Genomic DNA, 22,164 nt, shown 5'->3' with positions numbered 1-22,164 from the left:
GCCCTTGGGACCAAATTAAGGTAGTTAACGACTGGTTTTAAAAAACGCATTATTATTGCACAAAGTAATTAGCATAATTTGAAATAAGAAAATTAAATAAAAGGAAAAAACTACTTTTCAAACAGCATTTAGTTCTGTCACAAATTTTATATAGTTATAGTACAGATGTAATAACGGATTCTTTTTGCACCTAATTATGTAACAGCATAGGACAATGTGTACGGTAGGTTCTTGACAATGATTGTTTTAAAGGCTGCATGATAATCCCTTGATTCAGTGTACCAATACACCTTAATTCACTTAAGCATGCCATTATTTTGATACATTTAGAGCGTTGCAAAAATAACACTATTTTAAACAGTTCTTAGTGAATGAATGTGTTTGTCACTTTATTTTTTCTTAGAAAAAAGTCAAAGAAGAGGATGTATAGGCTGGAGTTTTCAGTAATCACTTGTATTGACTTTTTTTGTCATAGTTCTTAAAAGTGATATAATAATACTGTACTTATAAACAAAATTTTTCCCTAAGTTTTTCTTCCAATGTTTTATTAAGAGAAATTTCAAACATACAGAAAAATTGAAAGAATAGTCCAGCAAACGTGTATACACACTATCAGCTTTATTTATGTAGGTGTATGTATTTCCTAAATGAATTGAAAGTAACATGCATTGTCAACTCTAATTAAAAAATTAAAATTAAAAAAATGCACATATCATGAAACTTGTAAATGCAGCTATGTGTATCTCTTAAAAATAAGGACATTTCTTATATAATCACATCATTACACTAAGAAAATTAATCATTGTTTGATATCATCTAATAGAACATAGTCAAAATTCCCTTATTAAACATAGAATTTTAGAATTGGAAGAGCCTTTAATGATATCGCTTTAGAGTCCAAGGCTTCCCAAGCATGGCAGTTCATTATATTATAACTTTCCAAATCCCATACCAGAGATTCTGATTCGTTAGGTCTCGGTAGAGCTCAGGAATCTTTACTTGTAACTTTTATTTGTAAAACAAAACTAAATCTCTCTGTAACTGGGGTGATGATACATTCACCCCAGTAGGACAGCCCTGGTTTAGTACTGTTGTCTCAGAATAATAATCACCAGCATCCATTACTCTCAGAAGTTTGGACAATAAGTCACATGTTTACCTGGAATCTGTAATTCTTCAAAAGAGAAAATGGAATCTTAAAGTAGTCAAGAGATTGATTTGCTCAGAGTAATTAGAGATACATAGTTTTGCTTTTTAGTCAATATAGCAATTTTGAAATTATGTATTAATCATATGTATACTGATTGCATTTATAAAACTGCACATTGATTTACATTAAATTAGTAGAATTTGCTGCTTTTTAATGTAATTTATCCTATAATAGGGAAGGAATTAAGTAAATTAATGAACTTATTAATTTACTTTAATTCACTAATTTAAGTAAATTAACGAATAGGAGCATTAGGAAAATGCAGATAAATTTTGAACATAATATCTTTGGCCATCTCCAAATTTAATAAGCTCGGTCTGAAAATTTGCTAAGAGCAGTTAAAAAGTTCCTCACAGTGCTTTGCACACTGCTTGGGTGGGTACACAAGTGCTAATGAATGTTTTTTGAATAAACATGTTAATATTTCTGTGCAGGGAATATCCTTATATCTATTGCTACACATAGAAATCTTTTCTGTTCTTTAAAGTTCATTTAAATGTCATCTTATTCACATAGCCTATCCTTAATACTTTGTGCAATTATTATATTCCCTTTTTCTTGACATCAGTTTCACTCAATGATAAATAAGAAACAGATTTTTATTTTAATACTGTATTGATTAGATGTGGAGTCCTTGTGGAAAGTGGATTCTATGTTTTTAAAAAACATTTTACAGAAAAGCTTTTTTGAGGTATAATTTAGCAGCTTTATCGAGATACATTAAACTACACATACTTAAAGTGTATACAATTTGATGAATTTTGACATATGTGTACAATTGAGAAACCATCAGCACAACCAAGAAAATGAACGTATTTATTATTGTGGAAGTTTTCTTGTTGCCCCCCTGGTAATCCATCGTCTCCTTCCTTCACTTTTTCCAGGCAATCACTAATCTACTTTTTGCCATTATGGATTAGTTTACATTTTCTGAAATTTTATATAAATGGAGCATACAGTATGTAATCTTATGCCTGGCTTCTTTAACTCAGTATAATTATTTTGAGATTCATCCATGTTGCATGTATCAATTGGTTGTTTATTGCTGAGCATTCCACTGTATGAATATACTATAGTTTATCGATTCACCTGTTGATGGATAGTTGAGATTTTTTTTTCTTTCAGTTTTTATTTAATACAAATAAAGCTGCTAAAAACATTTGTATACAAGTTTTTGTGCAGACATAGGTTTCAATTCTCTCATGTAATGTGGTGGATAGTCACTAAGGTGGTCTCCTCATTCCTCATGTTCTTGGATAATCCTTTCCCCTCTGAATATGGATAGGATCTGTGACTTGCTTCTTTTTTTTCAGCTTTACTGAGGTATTATTGACAAATAAATGTGACTTGCTTTTAACTAAAGGTTAGAGCAAAGGCGATATACATAATTACCTTATACAAGGTTGTAAACCCATCTTTTTGGGAGAGACTCTGTCTCTCTTGCTGGCTTTCAGAAAGCAAGTGGCCATGATGTGGCAAGTAGCTAAGGGCGGCATCTGTCAGCCGCTAACAAGAGACTGGCCTTCAGTCTGACAACCTACAAGGAAATGAATGTTGTTTAGAGCCATGTGATCTTGGGAATGAATCCTTCCTCAGTTAAGCCTCAGATAAGACTTTGTGAGACCCTAGAGCAGAGGGCCCAGCTAAGCTGCACCCTGACTCCTGCACCACAGAAACAGTGAGATAATCAATGTGTATTGCTTTATACTGCTAAGTTTGTGGTAATATTGTTATGCACCAATCCATGTGAATACAGGTAAATACCTAGTAGTAGAATGGTTGAATCATATGTAGGTGTATGTTTAACTTTTTAAGAAACTGTCAAATTGTTTTCATAACTGGTATTGCAATTTTATATATCCATCAGCATTGTGTAAGAGTTCTGGTTGAACCACATCCTGGCCAATACTAGAGTGGTCAATTGTTTTGGTTTTAGCCCTCGAGCAAGACTAAAGTAGTATATCGTTGCGGTTTTAATTTGCATTTCCTTAATGACTAATGTTGAACATCTTTTCATGTGCTTATTTGTGATCCATGCATCATCTTTGGTGAAATATCTCTTCAATTCTTTCACCTCTTTTAGGTTGGGTTATTTGTCTTATTACCATTGAGTTGTAAGAGTTTTTTTATGCTTTTTGTGTTGTATTTAAAGAATATATGCCACACTCAAGGGCACTAAGATTTTCTCTTAGTTTTTATTCTGGAAGTTTCATATAGTTTTAACTATTACATTTAGGTCTATGGCCCATTTCAAGTTTAATTTTCATATATAGTGTGAGGTAAATATGGAGGATTTTTTTTCTGCATATAGATATCAAATTGTTCCAGTGTTATTTATTTAAAAGATGATCCTTTCCCTATTGAATTATCTTGGCACCTTTGTCAAAAACAATTGGCCATTTAATTCCCAACATAATTTGACTCTTTAAAGTATATTTTTGATAATTTTATATAACCTGTATTATGATTATTTTTGTTTATTCTTCATTAAACTGAAAACTCCTTAAGGACACAGCTATCTTACTTACTTCTGAATCCCTTGAAACTCAGCATGTGCCTTGCCCATAGGAAATGCTCAATAAAAATGTGATGTAGTGAAGTAAATTCTAGTACTCATTACTCCTCACTGTCCTGGATTGAGACATATGGTTACCCCAAACAGGGTCATGATTTGGCATCCTTTCAGATTGATAATCTTAAAAAAAATATTTTTTACTACATTTATTAAGAAAGGATGAACACTATGTAATGATGGCAGAACAGGAGGACTCCTTTTGATTAGTCAATATCTGGACAGGAAATTCATAATATACTCAGGGTGGGGGAGTTAAATAAAAAGAGTTTAATGAAAGGACTATTTAGAGGGATAGGTGTAGGGATTGAGGGAACCAGTGATGTTGGTGAAACATCTAAGGACTAACAACAGGCTGAGAGTCATTGCCATCTGTTGAAGGCTTGAAGGGGTGAAGGGAAGAATGGTGGTGGTTTTACTAGAGCCCAGTAAGAGTGGGAGCCCTGGATGATCGACCTCCTAACAGCGGCCATGGTTATAAAGAAACACAGCTACTGCCACAACTATGGCAAAGGTGTGGTGGGGTGTGTGTGTGTGTGTGTGTGTGTGTGTGTGTGTGTGTTCCATTGCCCTTAAATATCCTGCCTATGACCAACCCCAATCAGAAGCCAAAGGGTAAAGGAGTTCAGGTACAGTCCATAGAGATCAGCCTCCAGGAATATGGGGAAAGGCAAGGAATGGATCCCAAAGTTAAATGGGGATTAAACAGCACGACATTGTCTTGTGCAATTCAGCTGTAGCATGTAGCACTTCACCCAGGGAAGGAATTTTCTTTCCTTAAAAGGCAAATTAGTGACTATCTTGTTGTTGGAGCCTATCCCTTGATTTTGCCAACCAATGTAAGTGGCTTTTCAAAATGTTGTTTCCATGTACATTTAATACCCACTCCTTTCTAAGAGGAGTTATGATAAGTACAGTTCACATGATATCATATATTATTTCCACCTTATAGATTGATGCCTTTGCCTAGTTAGTTCTTTTAATCTGCCGCAGTCTCTTCAGAATAAATAAAATGATGTAGGTAAATGCATCGTACTTAAAAAGTACTCAATAAATGTATAATCTATAACTTAATCAAGCTACTCATACTAAGCCTTCAGAATGCCCAGCAATTATATCTTTCATCTCTAAAATTGCCATAGGAGGAATATGCAAATAGAGGATGATCAGGTATGCTAGGAGTTTTCATTACTTACACTGAATTTGACCTTGTAAAAATGTCTCATAAAAATGCAATCACACAATTTTAGCACTATTATTGTTATTTGCCATTTTGGTGTTTCTAATGCCCACTGTTTTTATTCTCACCCAAAATGGTGACCAAACCTCTCTAGTTTTATGAAATGAACCCACTTTTCAGTAAGATGCGAAGCAGGGGGCTGACACAATTATACTGTACTGTAATTCCAAAATTACCTTTATTTCTTTTCTTTACTGAAATCTGTAAGTTCTTTGTGTTTTGCATTAATCCTCCCTCAATTCCCCTGTAAACTAAAACAGCAAAGACAGCCTTCAGTTGCAATCGACATGAACAATTTGTACATAGGAATGCTGTAGCTGCATTCCCTTTTGCTATTCCCCATGCCACCTTTCCATCTTGGACTCTGTCAGACTTTTGCTATTTAACAGAATGTGCTTCAGATTCTAGAGATTCCTGTTTCCCTTTTTTGACTCATTTTAAACCATAATTTTCCCCTATTTTGCCCATTTTTTAGAATCTGTACTTATCCTTTCTCTGCTCCAATCTACTGTCCCTGCCTTCATCTCCATCTCTAATTAAGGACTTAGTTTGAGACTCAGGGTTCTGGATTCTGGATGAGTTATTAGTACTATTATTACTGCATTATGGCTTAGATTTACTTTCATGGATTGATCTGAGAATCAAAAAATTTTAAAAACTCCTTTTCTCTATAGAATGAAACACACTTAGATGTTATAAGTTGTTTTGACTATCACAATTGTTTTCCTAGAAAAATAAATTCTTAAATTATGCCAGTCACTTGAGATCCCTTAAAATGCCTTCCAAAGGAAAAAAAAAAGAATTTTTTAAAATAATAAACATAATTACTTATTGAGGTAGACAACATTGGATGGTAATGACAAGATAAGATGAAGGTATTGTCAAGTTTGAACATCCTTGGTACCATATTTAGTTCCTGGGTCAAGAAAGTAAAAAGAAAAAACAAAATATAGATTATAAATTGGGGCAGTTTATCTGCAATTTGTCCAGTCCAATGTGTATACTTTAAGTTTGAAATGTAAACTTCTAATTTCAAAATCAAGTTAATCTAAATTTTTACATACCAGAGTTTGTTTTTATTCATGGAATATGTACTATATGGAGAGTTTGTACCAATTTTTTTTATCAATTCATTTATTTAGTTAAATTTTAATTTGCCAGAGTAATAGAACTTTTTGTTTATATTTATCATTATATCCCAATGCTTGGAATAGTGCTTAGAACATAGTAGCACACAATAAACATTTGTTAAATGAATGAAAGAATAATGATAGAACAATGGATGAAACCTAAAATGTAAATTCTGGTGGTAGAGATATAACAAATATAAATATTAATAAATAATTTAATTTTAGATAGCCATAAACACAACAAACCAGGTTTTGGGATGGAGAATGACTGCAGGGAAGGTTAGATGGTTTTTAAAATTTTTTATAACAACGCTATGAAGTAGGTATTTTTAGCTCCCTTTTATGGAGGAAAAAAATCAGACTTGCCCAGGGTTGCAAAGTTAGTAAGTGGCTGAATCACTCTAATCCAGTTTCATTGATGTATTCTTTCATTAAACATTTCTTGAGTGCCTAATAGACACTGAGCCAGAGTTTATAAAACCAGAGTAAAACCAGAGTAAGTTTCTGCCTTCAGAGAGTTTATAATCTAGATAGAAACTGCCTAATACAACAGGCATATCTTTCTAGTTGGAATTGAGATGTGCCGTAAGTGTGCTGTAAATGTATTTCAAAATACACTGGATTTTGAAAAGTTCAGATGAAAAAGTAAAATATCTGAATATTTTTTTATATTGATTATATTTTGAAATGATATTTTGGATATATTGTATAAAATATGTTATTAAAATGAATTTACTTATTTCTACTCATTTAAAAGTGACTTATAGAAAATTTAAAATGACATTTGGCTTGTATTTTAGAATCTGATTTACTGGGTTCGGGTCCAAGATTGTATATTTCTAATACGTTCCCAGGTGATGCCAATGCTGCTGGTCTGAGGACCACACTTTGAATAGCAAGGCTCTAGATTATATAGACAAGAAAACACAAGTAATAACAGTACTGGTGTAATAATTGCTATGACTGGGCAAGAAGAGGGTATTTAGATTAGTTGTTGTTTTTCACTGCAAAACAACCTATATTCTGTTAAAGCCCCTTTGCACAGATAATTTTTCTTTCTTTCACATTGATTTATAAAAGATTAGCATGCTATATTTAACTATATAAATACATATTTCTCTGAATCATGTCTTATGTTTTGCCCTTATTTAAATGATTATATGTTAGAAAGATGTATCTATTCTATATACAGGTGAATAAAGAACATCATAAAGAAGACATAAAGAAATATAATATTTTACCATAATGGGAAAAAAACAAAATAAGTCACTGAAATAGATTCTCCCAATTGTGAACAATACTTTTTTTTTTTTTATTATAAGTCAAGTTAAGAAATATTTTCCAGAAGTTGCACAAACAGACTAAACCACAGAAATAACATTATTTCAGATAAATGATCTATGGTCTTAGAGACTTAGTTTTGAAGGTAGAGATAGGGACAGGGAACAGAGAAAATTTCCTGAAGAAAGCGATTTTTAAGCTAAGACCTAACATAGGTAAGAATTAGCCAGGTCTGTGTGACTCTAATGTTTTTAGTTTGAATTTGGAACAAGTTTTTGTTTTGTTTCATTTTGGTGTTCTGTTTGCTACAATACTTTATCTGAACAGAAACAAATATCCTTTGAAGAGAAACAATGTCAAGTTTATTAATTAGGGTTATGTTTAAGAATCTATCATAAAATACCTGTTAATTTATAATTTAGAGTCTAAACCTTATTGTAAGTGTGCCCATATGCAAAAAATAAAGAACTGGGAAGTCCAAGATTCATAAAAATAAAAACACTGTAAAATTTAGACATTAAACATTTTCTCTATTAGATATGTCCAATAAAGACCAAAAGAATATCTTAAAATTGACAAGGAAACAATACTTTTCTATTTCATAAGGATTGTTGGGAAAATTTAAAGAGATAATAATACATGCGAAGTGCTTACTTAGTAAGAGGCCTGGCATAAAGAAGAAAGTATAAGAAAGTAATGTGAGTTTTGATTTTTGGTTTCTACTTGAGATTCTTTAGTACTTTAAGAACAAGTTATTTTAAGGCCAATGTTATATAAAAATCATAATGTACACATTTTAATTTTGAGACAAAATTACTAATTATTTCAATAATTTGTTTTTAAGCACACTTCATTGGAGACTCATCAAAGATCATACACATTCAGAAATGGGCTGGGCTAGGAGTCTAGAATCTGGGTTTTCATTCAAGCCCCATTCTTTCCTTACTCTTTCACTTTAGGCCAATCATTTTAAAAAAGGGAGTTTTACTTGTTGCTGTATAAGGTGTGTTCTAGTCTGTATCAGCTTTATTGAGACTGCAAATGAAATGTATCTAAAATTCAAAGTAACGCTTTGCCATCAGGTTTTATTTAGTGAAGTTAATATTTGGTCATCAAATATACGTTCAATAGGAAATATTCTTTTATGAAACAGTTTCTATAGGTAATGCATTCATTTTAAAATACTGTACAAAATGAGTTTGAGATTAGCAATATTTACAAAACTTCAAAATTTAATTATTTTTCAATGATCATAAAAGGATATATTAGAAACATATCTGAATAAAAATGATCTTTTCTTTTCCATATTTACTGATGTTCCTAAAAATTTAATTTTTTTCTAACTTAGATTCTCTCCCCATGCAAACCTATTTACAGAAATGACATTGATGCCTCTTCTTAAGAGTAAACCACAATAAACATCATACTGGGATTTATTGGGCTTCAAAAAAGAAAAAAAAAGATATAACTGCTTCATTGCAAGTAATAAGGAGGGACAGAGACAATAGAAAATAGTCCTGAGACCAGAATAACTTTGTTTCCATGATGTTCCATTTACAGTAACAATGAAAGGGGGTACAAAGGGGCTGCAACCCTTTAGTTACACTTTGATATTGTCAGTTCACACTTTAGCCTTCATTTCCGATTTCCCTTTCCTCAAGGTATACATATAGAAGTTCTGGAGTGGCAATGTACTGAATCTTTTTGGGTTATACTGCTACCCCTAGTGTTGGCCCAAACTTCCTCAACTAGGGAAACTTGAAATAGGTGTATTGCTGGCTGGCTTTGCTTGGGTTTAATCTCAGCACTCTGAAGTACAAAGTGCACAAGACAGTTAATAGACCTGAGGTTTCATTCAGGTTTTGCTACCAAATTAACAGTGTGACTTTAGGCAAGTCACTTCACCTTTCAGTCATTCATTCATATCATCTTACCTGTTGATTAAAAACCAATTAGCCAGGTACTGATCTGGGTGCTGGGGATACACAGTTCCTACCCTAAAGTTCCTTATCTTGTAGTGGTAGTGACAATGGAAATGGTGGGACAGATAATAAATAAGAAAATAAATATGCATAACTTGTGAAAACTATGAAGGAAGGAAACCAGCAATGTGGTAGAGTGATAATAGGGTGGAGATGGTGTGTTTCTTGATATTGGGCATCTGAGATTTCTTTAAGTTGAACTGGATGCTAAGGGCTGTATAGAATTTGAAAGACGCGTTTTCTTCTTTTTGTTATTATGTTCTAGGAAGGCCTACCAATGCCTCTATTATTGGAATGAATGCAAATATGTTTAAATCGAGGGCTGCATCAATTTTCTACTGCCTGATTTTGAAATAATCCACATAAGAGGCAATACTAAATATTTTAGTGTTATTTGGGGGAGTAGTTGCTGGTCATTAAAGAAGAAAAAAACCCAATTTAAGAAAAAAAGCAACCTGAGGTGCTAGATTTTAACCCTATTCGCAGAAACAAAACCTTTTTTCTCATGGGCTCCAGGCAGGGTTCTAACGAGTCCTGGGTTCCCTTGAACTCAGAGCAGCAACGTGGCTGTGCCTGACAGCGGCTAGGAGGGCACGGATCCCTAGAGCCCAGGGAGGCGGAGCCAGAGGCGGGGTGGACTGGAAGCAGTCACCTCAGCAAAGCGGCGGGATTTCCGCAGGGTGGGGGTTGGTGTCGCCCGGAAGAAAGGACTCCTGCTGCAGATGTCTTGTGATTACCTCAGAAGCCTTACTTCGCCAGTTGAAACTGCAGAAGAAAATAGGATCTAGCGAAATATGGCTACGGAGGGCCCTGCCACGTGTCGAATCCAGGTGGCAGAACATCCCAGGTGGGGAAGAGGAGATACCACGGTTTGGGATCTCCTGGATTGGCAAAGTGCCGATGGTGTCCAGGGCTTTTGGCTCTTCACTGGGGCTGCTTTTGCCCCCGGGGGCGGACAGAATCCTAGGAATATTATAAAGCCGTGTGGCTGGGCTTGCAAGAAAGAGCACACCGCACTTTTCACCTTGGCTACTACCAGGGATGTGTTCTGTTTCAGTCATGCAGATCCTTCTTTTCCCTTTCTTGCTGAAGGTGGCACACTCTTCTGCAGGGCTTTAGCAAAAATACCCAAATTAACTTTGAACCTCTTCTCTCTTTGTCTTGCCTGCCAACTTAGAGTAGTTTTTAAGGTCCCTTTTCTAAAATATTCATTGAAAACAATCAAACACTCAAAACGAAACAAAAAACCCTTGGTCTCTGCATCCTTTTAAACAAATGGAATCTATGAATTGTCACTGTGGGAATTAATCTGCCGCCAGTACCTAACTACAGAATAACTAAACTACAGAATAACTAAAAGCTTAGTGATACCTAGTGGAGGATCTTTTCATTTAAGGATGTCTTGCAGACACTTTGTAGGAATACTTCATTCTGACACAGGACTGAATCTCTTAGTATGAAGTCTATAACCGGCTACAATTTTTTCTAAGGGTGATTTCTCTCTCCCTTTGCTGTTTCTAATTTTTACTTTTTTTCCCCCGTGTTAACTTTTTTCTCTAACATTATGTCCTCAAGCTCTCTCGACTTCCTGGTATATGACTGTCATGTGACAGTTGACAATATAATTTACTAAAACTTGAGAATGCTTTTACACCATTAAGCTATCAAACAATGGGTCTTTAGTTACCAGAAAGAAACATTTAGTTACCGGAGATCAACATTGCTTTTAGATTACTTGTGAATGTCTCTGGATGTCATTATATTCTCTGTTGCCCTTATGTATTTGAATGAATTAAGGATATTTTGTTAAAGACATGCTTCGAATAAGATTCATGAGGAATTTGTTACATGAAAATAATCTGTCACCTTGTAGTTTAGTCTTTTATATAAAATATATCTATAAATTTCTTCTCTTTTATGATTTCAATCATAGTGCTCAATATTTCTATAGTTACCCTGCAGGGGAGGGAGAATGATGATAACATATTAAAAACAAACTGTTTATAAAATTTCTTTAGAGTTTCTTGCCTTTTTGTGACTTTCACAGTGTTCATTCATGTAACAAATGCTAGCCACAGAAGAGATCATAATAGCAGTTGGATGAGTTTGTTCTCTGTCATTTTCTTGTTTTTCACTTGTGCATGCAGTGTGATTGTCAGTGTCAAGCAATGTTTCAGCCACTTATTCATTCTAGCAATGGTGAGTTCAGTTAAATCTAGATAGTGTATCTATAAATTCACCTAGCTGCTCATATGTTACAACATGTTGAAAGGAAAAAAAAATGCACCAGAGCATCAAGGTCAGACAGTCTTCTTGTGGAACTCCTGGTCTTTCTTCAGGATGCCTCTTCAGCTTTACAGGACATATAATCTTCTGAGTAAAGGCATTAATCAACCATGATATACATTTTAGTAAACAACATCATTTTTATTCTTTTTATATAAAATCAAATAGAAGTAGAAGCTCTAATATTTTTTTCTCATCCCAATCTTTCATGTATCCTGTACTGTAAGACTACTTAAAATTCACTATTCTAGTTTTCTTTGCAGCATTCTCTCTTCTCTTCCTTCTTTTTGTGAAATTGTTAGATTAGTATTATTTTTTGTAACAGCTTTATTGAGCTATCATTCACATACCAAACAGTTAATCTGTTAAAGGTTTACAGTGAAATGGTTTTTAGTATATTCACAGGATTGTACAACTGTCACCATAATCAAAGTTAGAACTTTTTCATCACCCCACAAAGAACCTTGCATTCTTTAAGCTATCACCTCCTCTCTACCCCTACCCTAATCCAGAGCAATCTCTAATGTACTTTCTGTCTCTATAGATTTACTTATTCTGGAGGTTTGAAATAAATGGAATAATTTAATATGTAGTTTTTGTGACTGGCTTCTTTCACTTCCTGTAATATTTTCCACATTGTAACTTGTTATCAGTATGCCATTCCTTTTTATAGTTGAATGGTATTCCATGGTATGGATATACCACATTTTGTTTATACATTTGCATCAGTTGATGGATATTTGGATTGTTTCTACTTTTTGGCTCTATGAATAATGGTGCTTTATGAATGCATTCTTAATAGGAAAGTTTTGGATTATTTAAAAGAATTTTCAGTAAAGCCTGGAAATCCCTTTCTTCACTATACTCTCTGATTCCTATCCTGTGCTGCCAATTCCCTTCTTAGAAGTTATCACTTTGGCTTGTATCCTTGTAATATCATTTTATCCTTATAGTATCATTGAATCCTTATAATATCATTGTTACCATTTTTTATGAAAATGGTGTATTCATGTAATATAATGTAATATAAGAATCAGTATAAGAATCATGTTTGTTTCTGTCACTTTTTTCACTTAATATTTCTCAGAGATTCTGGCATATCACTCCATATAGATTTATTTCACTGTTTTAAGGGCTGAGAGTATTTCATAGTATGAACATTATTTATTTAATCACTCAACTATTAGAGTGTACATTTAAATTTTCGATTTTTCATTCTTACAAACAATGCTATAAGAAGGACTTTTCTACATATGTCTTTGAGCATTTTTGTGAACATTTCTTTAAATGCTTACATGGAAATAGAATCAGGGCCAAAAGTAATGAACATTTAAAATTTTGATAGTTTCTGCCAAATGGCCCTGCAAAAAAAAATGTTGTTAGATTGTCTATTTCTTGTTAGTTTTCAGAAGCTCTTTACATATATATGTATTTTTTGTATGAACATATGGATTTTTGGATATAAACTCTTTGTTGTTTTATATATAATGCAATATTATTCCCAGTCTAGCACTTTTCCTTTGACTTTATATATATTTTGTTGTGTAGATATTTTATATTTTATGCAGTACAGTGTTGAATGTTAGTACCCTTGTCTTGATTCTGATTTTAATGGGGATGTTACTAACATTTTGTCATCAAATATGATGTTAGCTGTAAGGGCATTTCCTTTTCTAGCATGTCAGAAGCTTTAAAAAAAATTTAATATGTAAAAAAATTTAAAAATTAGTAATAGCTGTTGAATTTTACAGTTTTTCTTGCATATTTTGAGAGAAGCATGGAGTTATAGAGTTTTCCTTTTTATTCCATTGGAATAATGCATTTAATCAACAGAGTTCCTCATACTACCTTCATATTTCTAGAATAAAGTCTGGTCACTTATAAAATAATGTATGATGAATTAAATTTACCAGTGTTTTATTTAGAACTTTTCTATCTTCACAAGTGAGAGTTTGCTCTTTGAGGCTTTTATTAAGTTTTAGCATCTGGGTTATATTGGCCTCACAAAATGAATGCTTTCTATAGCTTCTATTGTTAACAACCATTTATAAAAGCAAAGGATCATCTTTCTTTAAGGTCTTGAGAGAACTAATGACATTTTCTGGGTCTTATTAACGGGGTTATTTCTGACCACATTTTCTGTTTTTTTTCCTGTTCTTTTTCTCTTCCGTCAATTTTCAGAAATTTGTATTTTCCTAGGAAAATCATCTCTTTTGTATAGATTAAAAAATAAGATCTCTTTTGAATCTATAGTTATCTTTTATTTCTAATATTGATTTTATGTGATGAGACTCAGAAAAGTTTTTTTCTATATTATTATTTTTATCAAAGAACCTGTTTGTAAATTTTTGCTATTTTCCCCTTAGTTTATTAAATTCTCTTGCCTTTTAATTCATTTCTTCTTTCTTTATTGCTTTTTTTGCTAGCAATAAAGAAAATGATATGTGTATAGTAATTTTTATTATTTCTTGTTTTCTTATATTCATTGAGGCTAGAAGGTTTTCTCTGAGTACGGTTATAGTTGCATCTCATAAGTTTTGATATACAAATCACTCATTTTTGTTTTTTCTAAATAATTGTAATTTTGGCTTTATTTCTACTTTCCCTCAGTGTTATCTTTTGCTCACTTATTTGTTCTCTAACCCTTCATCCTATTATTCGGCCCATCTACTATTTTTATTTTTACCATCAGGATTTTATTTTCCAAGATCTCTAATATAATTACTGTTGTATTTTTACATTTAAATTTCTGATCTAGGAGAATATATTGTGATGGAAGAAGCAAAGTAGGGATTAAAATTGCCCTTCCTCCCCCAATGGCAATTATCCACACTTTGAATACCATTTTTAACATATGTTAAATTCTCAAATATAATTTTATAATAATGACTAATAATTATTACATGCTTATAAAATCTTCAAAACAAAACTTTGCAGTTATTTCTATTATTATGCTCAATTTGTAGTTGAGGAAAGTGAGAGATAGAACAACTCATATAAATTACCATAATAAGGGAGGAAAAAATTTTCCTCTATCCTCTTAAGTTTCGTAGGTGGGTCCTGTAAATTAAACTGATAAAAGACAGATTAACAGGAGAAAATGTTTATTTCTCATGCACATGGGCTTTACAGAAAAGAAGTGAAAACCAAAAGAAGTTGCTAGGTCTGGGAGCAACATTTTAACAAAGGATGATAAATTGTGAGAAGTGACTAGATAAAGGGGAAGGGGTCTGGGTTTCTAGGGATGGTAAGTTGTGGAAAGGTGACTGTGTGGGGGAAACTAATGGAAAATAAAAATTATTTTAGTAAGGTTTGTTTATGTAGACTCAAGTCAGTGAGGTCTCAAGTCATAAGAGTCATCTCTTGGTATGGGGATAGACAGCTTCTCAAAGGGAAAAAATTTATGCCAAGCTTTTAGGTGGCTAGAGAGAGGGTAGAGAGCTCCTTCTGTGTCTGCTATTTCTTAATTGCCTTACGCTCAAAATAATCCTCATGCCAAATGGCATATTTTGGAGTGGCACATTTTGATCCTCTTCACCATAAACACACATATTCACAACAAATTATTCTTAAATTAGTATTAAAAATTTATATTTTATGTAATGCCATGAGCGATTATCCTGATATTAATGAGAAAACAGAGGCACAAATAGGATAGAAGACTTGTCTCAGGTCATAATGACAAACTAAAGATACATGTTTTGTCTCCTGAAATTTTAATTTATTCTTCTCTGTAGTTAGCCATTTGTTCACCCTAGGGTCCTCTGAGAATGAGTCCTTATGGTAAAATCAATTTCATTCACTACAGTCATAATTTTGTTTCTCAAGTTCTGTTACTAAAATTGCTGTTAAAAAAATCTTACGTCAAAAGATCATTCACAGCACCAGATTCAGCAATTTATGTGATGATATTTTGGCCAATTCTGCCTTTAACAATGTAATCTTTGTAGGAGCTCTTATTTTCATATTAAAACTGCTCATTGTACTCTTTTTTGAGGGCATACTTTAAGTGACTACATTTTAAGAGATGGAGTCTGGCTGGTGATTAGCTGAGAGTGATAAAAATACAGCTACTCCCCCAATTACAGCAAAACTGCTTCATTATTATAGGATTAGGTATGAAGTTTAGAAAAACACTGTACACATCAGTTCTTTCTATTCTTAGAAAAAGTGCTTTCCTTGTTTTTTTTTCATAGCCTCTGCACATTTGAATTTCAAAGGCAAGGAATGTTGTATGGTAAGCCTGTTGTGAAGGAGCCGTTACAGTAAGGCATGGTCCGCTGTCTTCCTGAGGTGGTCTGGGAAAATAACACAAAATTTAATAACTCAAAATCATTTTGTTAAAATATTTTAAGAGACTGATTCTAACATTGCTGTTAGTATTTCATCTTTTTTCTTTGGTATGTGTTTGCAGTGCTTATAAAAGCAAATTAACAATGATTCAAGTTAGCAGAACTTGAATTTATTTCTATGTACGATTTTCATAAGCAGAAATAACATTAGCTCCTATTGTAGCTAGTGGAGTTATATAAGCCAGAAAACTTCTCCCTCTTGCCCACATCTAATTGGTCACCAATTCTTGTGGATTCGACTTTCTTAATTTAATTTTTACCCTTCTCTATCTCCACCACTAATGTACCCTCAGGATTTCTTTCTAGGTTAACTACAATGGCTTCCTATTGGATTTTTTTTTTTTTTTTTTCTGCCTTGTCCTCCTATGACCCATTTTCCACACACTTCCCAGGAAACTTTTGCAAGAGGGAAACTGATAATATCACTCTATCTTTAAATATTTGTTCACATCCCTTGGCTATGTGTTAAAAGCCAGATTCTTCAACTTGGCATATAAAGGCCTTTATGATCTGGGACTTGATTACCACTAGCCTCCTTTCCTATTTTTCTCTTTTGATGTATTTGAAACCCTAATTATAATTTTCTGAATGCAGCATGCTGGGCCTTTTCATTTCATTTACCTAGAATGTGTCACCCCATCCCACTTGTCTGACATCATTCTTTACAATTCATGTTAAGAGATTGCCTCTTGGAGAAGCCTTCTCTAACTTTTTCTTCCCCTTCTAGATTTATCTTAGCATACACATTCTCCCATAGTAGGAGCTAAAGAGCTTTTCCCTGTACTCCAAGAAGACTGGCTTATTACTCTATTGTCACTCTGTATTGTACTTTTTAGCTCACCTATCTTTCTCTTTTGCCAGACTTTTATATTCCTAGAGACCAAGGACTATTATTAATCTCCTTTTGAAATAGAGTACTTAGTAAAGCATCAGCACATTGTTTAAGAAAACTTTTTATTTTAAAATAATTTCAGACTTACAGAAAAGTTTTCTGTAAGTTCAGACTTACAGAAAAATTACTGTATGCTCTTCTCCCAGATTCCCCAAATGTTAACATTTTTTGTAATTACTTTATTGTTCTCTCTCTCTCATAATTTTTTTCCTAAACAGTTCAAGATTTAGGTTGAAGACATGAAGACATGATACCTCTTTAACTTTAAATACAGGAGTGTGTTTCCCAGAAAAAAGGACGTTTTCTAACATAATCAGAACACAATGATCAAAATCAGGAAATTAATATTAATAGAATATTATCTAATTGGCAGAACTCAAGTGCACCAATTATCCCACTAATGTCTTTTATAGCAAAAAACATTAATAATAGTAATATTTTTTTCTTGGTCAGGGTTCTATCTAGGACACAGGTTGCTTTTAGTTGTTTTTAAAAACTTTTATTTTTTGGTGGGAGGCAGTTCCTCAGTCTTTGTATTTCATGATCAGTTATTTTATAGAATATCCCTCAATTTGGGTTGCAGGAAAAAATTGTGGAAAACATTGAAATGGACCAAAAGTAATCTTTATGGGTATCTCCAAGGAGAACCAGAATTAGCTTAACATACCTATCATCCAGATTATCTGATTTCTATATGGCTCTGAGCCTTATATTCAAGCTCTTTCACAGCTCTTTATGTCATAGAAAACTGATAGCAATGCAAATGATTCTTGTCCATAGAAATTGCAAATTGTGTTTGGTGGAATACATTTGATTGTTGTGGCTTGCTATTAACCAGTTTTTCTGTCTATTTATGAGTTCATTTCAAATTCCTTATTTGACTATATATGAGGAGTACTTTGGATTCTTCTAAATGATTATATTATGGTTTTGTCATTAATTAATGAGATAAAATCTTTTTTAATGAGATAAAATCTTTAAGACATGTTTATGTCTGTATGAGTCATGATTATACTTTAAAAAATTTTCTCCTTTAATAGTTTATCTAAGTATTTCTTCGTGATTAGACTCACTTTATTTTTGGTAGGAAAACTATAAAAAAGTAATTTTGTTTTCTCAGTACATCATATCAGGAGGCACATGGTATCTATTTGTCCCATTACCAATGCTATTAACTTGAATCACTTGGTTAAGGAGACACTACCTGGTTTTCCCACTGTAAAGTTACTATTATTTCTTCTGTAATTAGTAGGTATCTTTTGGTGAAATATTTTAAGAAGATGTTAATATTCTGTTTCATGTCAAACTTTAATTTACTGGTTTTAGCATACACTGATGATCCGTGCTTGAGTCAATTATTATTATAATGGTCACCAAATGGTGACTTTTTTGTTTTTTTAAATATATTTTTATATTTATTATTTGTCATTCCAGTGTAAGGAAGTGTTTTTCCTTTTCCATTTATTTGTGTCAGTGTGGATTTATTGATTTTTACTTTACTTTATGGGTTATAGTATGTTACCTTTTTACTATTTTGATGCTCAGATTATTTCAGATTTGGGCAGTAAGAACCTCCTTATGTGGGTCTCTGTGTCCTTCTGACATGTTTCTGTCATTGTTTCAGCCCTTCCTTACTTTCTAGCACAGCAAGATGTGCCAGATTTATGTCCATGAAAGAACTTCCAAACCTACAGAAAAATTTTATGAGTTTATTTAACTTTTTAAATCTTCTCTGTGCTTAGCTATACTCTTGTGTCACTTAAGGGGTTACAGTATTGTTTATTTATTGGGTGTTTACTTCTCTGTTTCCAGATTGCTAAAGCTAAAAGAGACATTTAACTCTAAGTTTGGATCCATTCCCAAGTTTTATGTTCGAGCACCAGGAAGAGTCAACATAATAGGTATTTCGAAAGTCCCTTCTCTTAATTCTTTTGTCCTTTGGTAAAATACAAATTTTTGTTAATGCATTATTTTCTTAATATTTTCCAGGAGAACTGAAAAAATAGAATATTTTACATATTTCTGCTACAGCAAGGCAAACTTTTGCATAAGGAACACATTATACTTTCCCAGTTTATGTTATTAATGTTAATTTTGCCCATTCATTTAAAAAAATTATAAATTTGTTGGAATCTGAATATTAATATTGTTTCATGAGAGATGAAAATATTTTTGTGTGCTGCAGGTTAAATTGAGTGATTTTGGTGGTTTTACATTTATTTATTCATTGGATTAGAGGAATACTAGGAAACCAGTATTCTTGCTTTTAATAGTGTGGTGACCTGAAGAATGAGTATGTTTTATTGAGAGAAGATGAGATGGGGAACTGAGAAAAATCCAGGAGTCAAAGGAGGATTAAAATGAAAACTTTTTATAATGGAAAATGTGAACATCCAAAAAAGTAGTTGGAGTAGTATAATGAAATCTTATGTACCCAACATCCAGCTTCAATTATTATCAACTCAGGCGATCTTATTTTATTTTGAAGCAAATAAAGAGAATTTTAAAAATATGAGATATTTGAGTAAGGTTAAATGAGAAGGAGGGAAAACGAAGTAAACCCAGTGGCGCGCGAGAGAGATTGAAGACATCTGAGAAGGGAGAAACTAATGGAGCAGAATTCCCAAGAAGACAAGCGGGCTGGTATCTAGAGCTTAGGAAGAGGGCCACTTTGACTCTTTTAACAGAAGGCAAGAAAGAAAAGGATGTAGTTTGATGTAGGTAAATATATAATTTTTGAATAGAAAGTTGAGGGAGTTCTTGTAGAAGAGAGTTGGAGGGATTGGAAGTTTAAGAAGGCACAAAATTCGAAATAGCCTTGTGAAGAATGGGAGAGGGAAAAGACTAGAACAACAAAAGCTTTGCCGGGTAGCTTTGTGATCTGGTTTGAGCTGGAGACCATAGAATTGTAGCAATACCAGTCTGCAAAGTTTTCATTTTTTTCTGTCTCAGCTAATCTAGGTTGCCTGTGTTTGATCTAAGTTTGGGGTTTTGTTTTGGATAGAGGTAACAGAAGAATGACAAGGCATCAGGAAGTTGATGATATTGGCAAGAGAGCAGGTAAAGTAATGAACTCTGGAATCTATGCTGGGTTGAAAAAGAAAGAGATAATAGGAAGCTTGTCGGGTGGGAGTGGGATGGGCAAAGAACTGAGTCTGGAAAACAGGAAAGTGAGATAAACTGTAATAGAAATGGCAGGACGGGAAGTTTGATATTTGAAACTAAAATTTCATAGGTAGAAAAGTTCCAGGTGATAAGGTCTGTGGCCATTGCTGGATTTGTCAATGCCATGGAAGTAAGCAGAGCAGAGGGGAAGTCGTGTTTTTTTGAGGTCAAGGAATTAGGAAGCTGGGACCTAAGACTAGGTTGTTTACCTGGATGTTGTTCAGGTTATTGCAGGACTGGGATGGAGAGGGCTAAAATGAGATGATAAGGTCTTCAGTGAAGAACAGAGTATCAAAGAGCCTTAGATGAAAGTGATGAGGAGAGAATGTGGCATGAGCCGTGAAGAACAGGGGGACAGAAAAAAGGCCTGGAAATGGTGGAGTGGAAGGAGAACATCAACAGCTCTTTGCTGTTGCTGAGAGAACTGCAAAGAAGCCATATCCTCAGAAGAGAGCCAAGTTTTGCTTAGTTTTGGGTGTAAGGTTTCCAAATTAAGGATTTTCTTGACAAGTAATTCTTATTCTAGTAAATTTATTGACTGTTTTCTGATTTAAAATGGGAGGTATTATGTTCCAATGTAGTTAGCTTAGTTAGTGCTTGGGATGAAATTAATTTCAGTGTTTATTAAAAAGCATTATTATATTTTTGTTAAATATGCAGAATGTAATCATCATATCCTTACTTGCCAGGAGTTCCTGTTCCCTTCATGCCCCTCACTTGGGTATTTCCATCAGTTTTGACAAAGGGAGGAATGTCAGGAGGCTGTCATCCACACTGCAACCTTCCCAACAGAATCTGGTGCCCTCCTAGATTTCCCCTTGTTTAAATATGTTTTCTACTTGTGAACCACTGTTTTGTGTAATATTGTTTTCTTGAAGAAAATTGGAGAGAAAGACAACTTTGGAAACCATTTCTTCATTTGTCATTGTCGATCCAGAAAAAAACCCTTTATTATTATTATTGCTTTTTATTTTGTTATTTCAACGGACATGTCAGTGTAGAAACAAGACTTGCTACCTGTAATAATATGTAGAATAATATTTATTTTAAAATATAATTATGCAGTTTAATTGCCTTCCATTCATTTTGATCTTAACTGATCAATGTCTGCCATAGGAACAATCAGATATAAGAATCTGTTTTTGGTGAATATAAATGAGCTTGCTTAACCCATCTTTCTTGAATTGTTATTTTGTATTTAAATGTTATGAATAACAACCTTGAGTTTAAATGATAATTTGGAGAAGACATTATGGTATAATAGAAAAAAAATTCCTCTTGGTATTTCATAGAAGAATTAGAAAGAATAGTTTCCTTCTTATATTTGCTTATTACATATAAAGTAGTACAGATTAAATATTCTTTTTCTAGCTTTTCTTTATCCTAGCTATGTGTAGCACATTCAACACAATGTACTAGTACCAGTGTAATTTGTTAGGTATTTGGTTAGTCCACAAAAAATAAAGCAAAGATCCTCACCTTTAGTAAGCTCATTCTCAAGGGAGGAAGAGAATGGGACTCACATAATGTTAATATAAGGGAGAGTGTGCTAAAGGCTTCAATTGTTCATATATTAAAAATTAATACAAAAATCAATAGAGAAAGGAGATAATGCTTTTCTTGATGTTCCATATAACTAGTCACATAACATAAACATGATCATTATGAATTAGAAAATGGGAAAAAAACTAGTGAAGTTTTAAAGAACTCTAAACATTAACAGAAACTAATAACATATATTTATGCTAACAGAATTTCCTGGCTCAGATGTCTGGGAGAAAAAGAAAACTGAATCACTTTCTGCCCATAGTATTTTTACTTTTTGTTAAAACCTGGCTGTTGGTCAAGCTTTTTCTGTGTATCAACTGGAGTTTCTCTTTCATATACTATCAGTGATAAAAAATGCTTTCTCTTTTTTTCTAGGAGAACATATAGATTACTGTGGATATTCTGTTCTTCCTATGGCTGTGGAACAAGATATGTTAATAGCTGTGGAACCTGTGAAAACACACATTCTTCAACTGGCCAATACAAATCCCTTGTACCCGTGAGTA

General features: G+C 33.2%; 1 protein-coding gene across 4 annotated transcripts in view; it reads left to right on the top strand.

Moving 5' to 3' along the window:
* GALK2 (galactokinase 2) overlaps positions 1 to 22,164 on the top strand; it is a 105,488-nt gene that overhangs the window by 496 nt on the left and 82,828 nt on the right. For 2 of the 4 annotated variants that reach the window (XM_039889084.1, XM_039889082.1), the window contains exons 1-3: positions 10,079 to 10,262; positions 18,758 to 18,846; positions 22,034 to 22,157. In XM_039889084.1, coding sequence (XP_039745018.1) covers positions 10,210 to 10,262; positions 18,758 to 18,846; positions 22,034 to 22,157 — 266 coding nt within the window. In that variant the 5' untranslated portion in view covers positions 10,079 to 10,209. Of the gene's footprint in view, positions 1 to 2,094; positions 2,169 to 10,078; positions 10,263 to 18,757; positions 18,847 to 22,033; positions 22,158 to 22,164 lie in introns of those variants that run through there. The other 2 variants (XM_039889085.1, XM_039889083.1) reach the window with 2 other exon arrangements.

Source organism: Pteropus medius, unplaced genomic scaffold (genome assembly GCF_902729225.1).
Source record: "Pteropus medius unplaced genomic scaffold, Ma_sr-lr_union100, whole genome shotgun sequence".
NCBI classification, from domain to species: Eukaryota; Metazoa; Chordata; class Mammalia; order Chiroptera; family Pteropodidae; genus Pteropus; species Pteropus medius.
The sequence above is the reverse complement of the archived record's forward strand: the minus strand, read 5'-3'. Positions and strand labels throughout refer to the sequence as shown.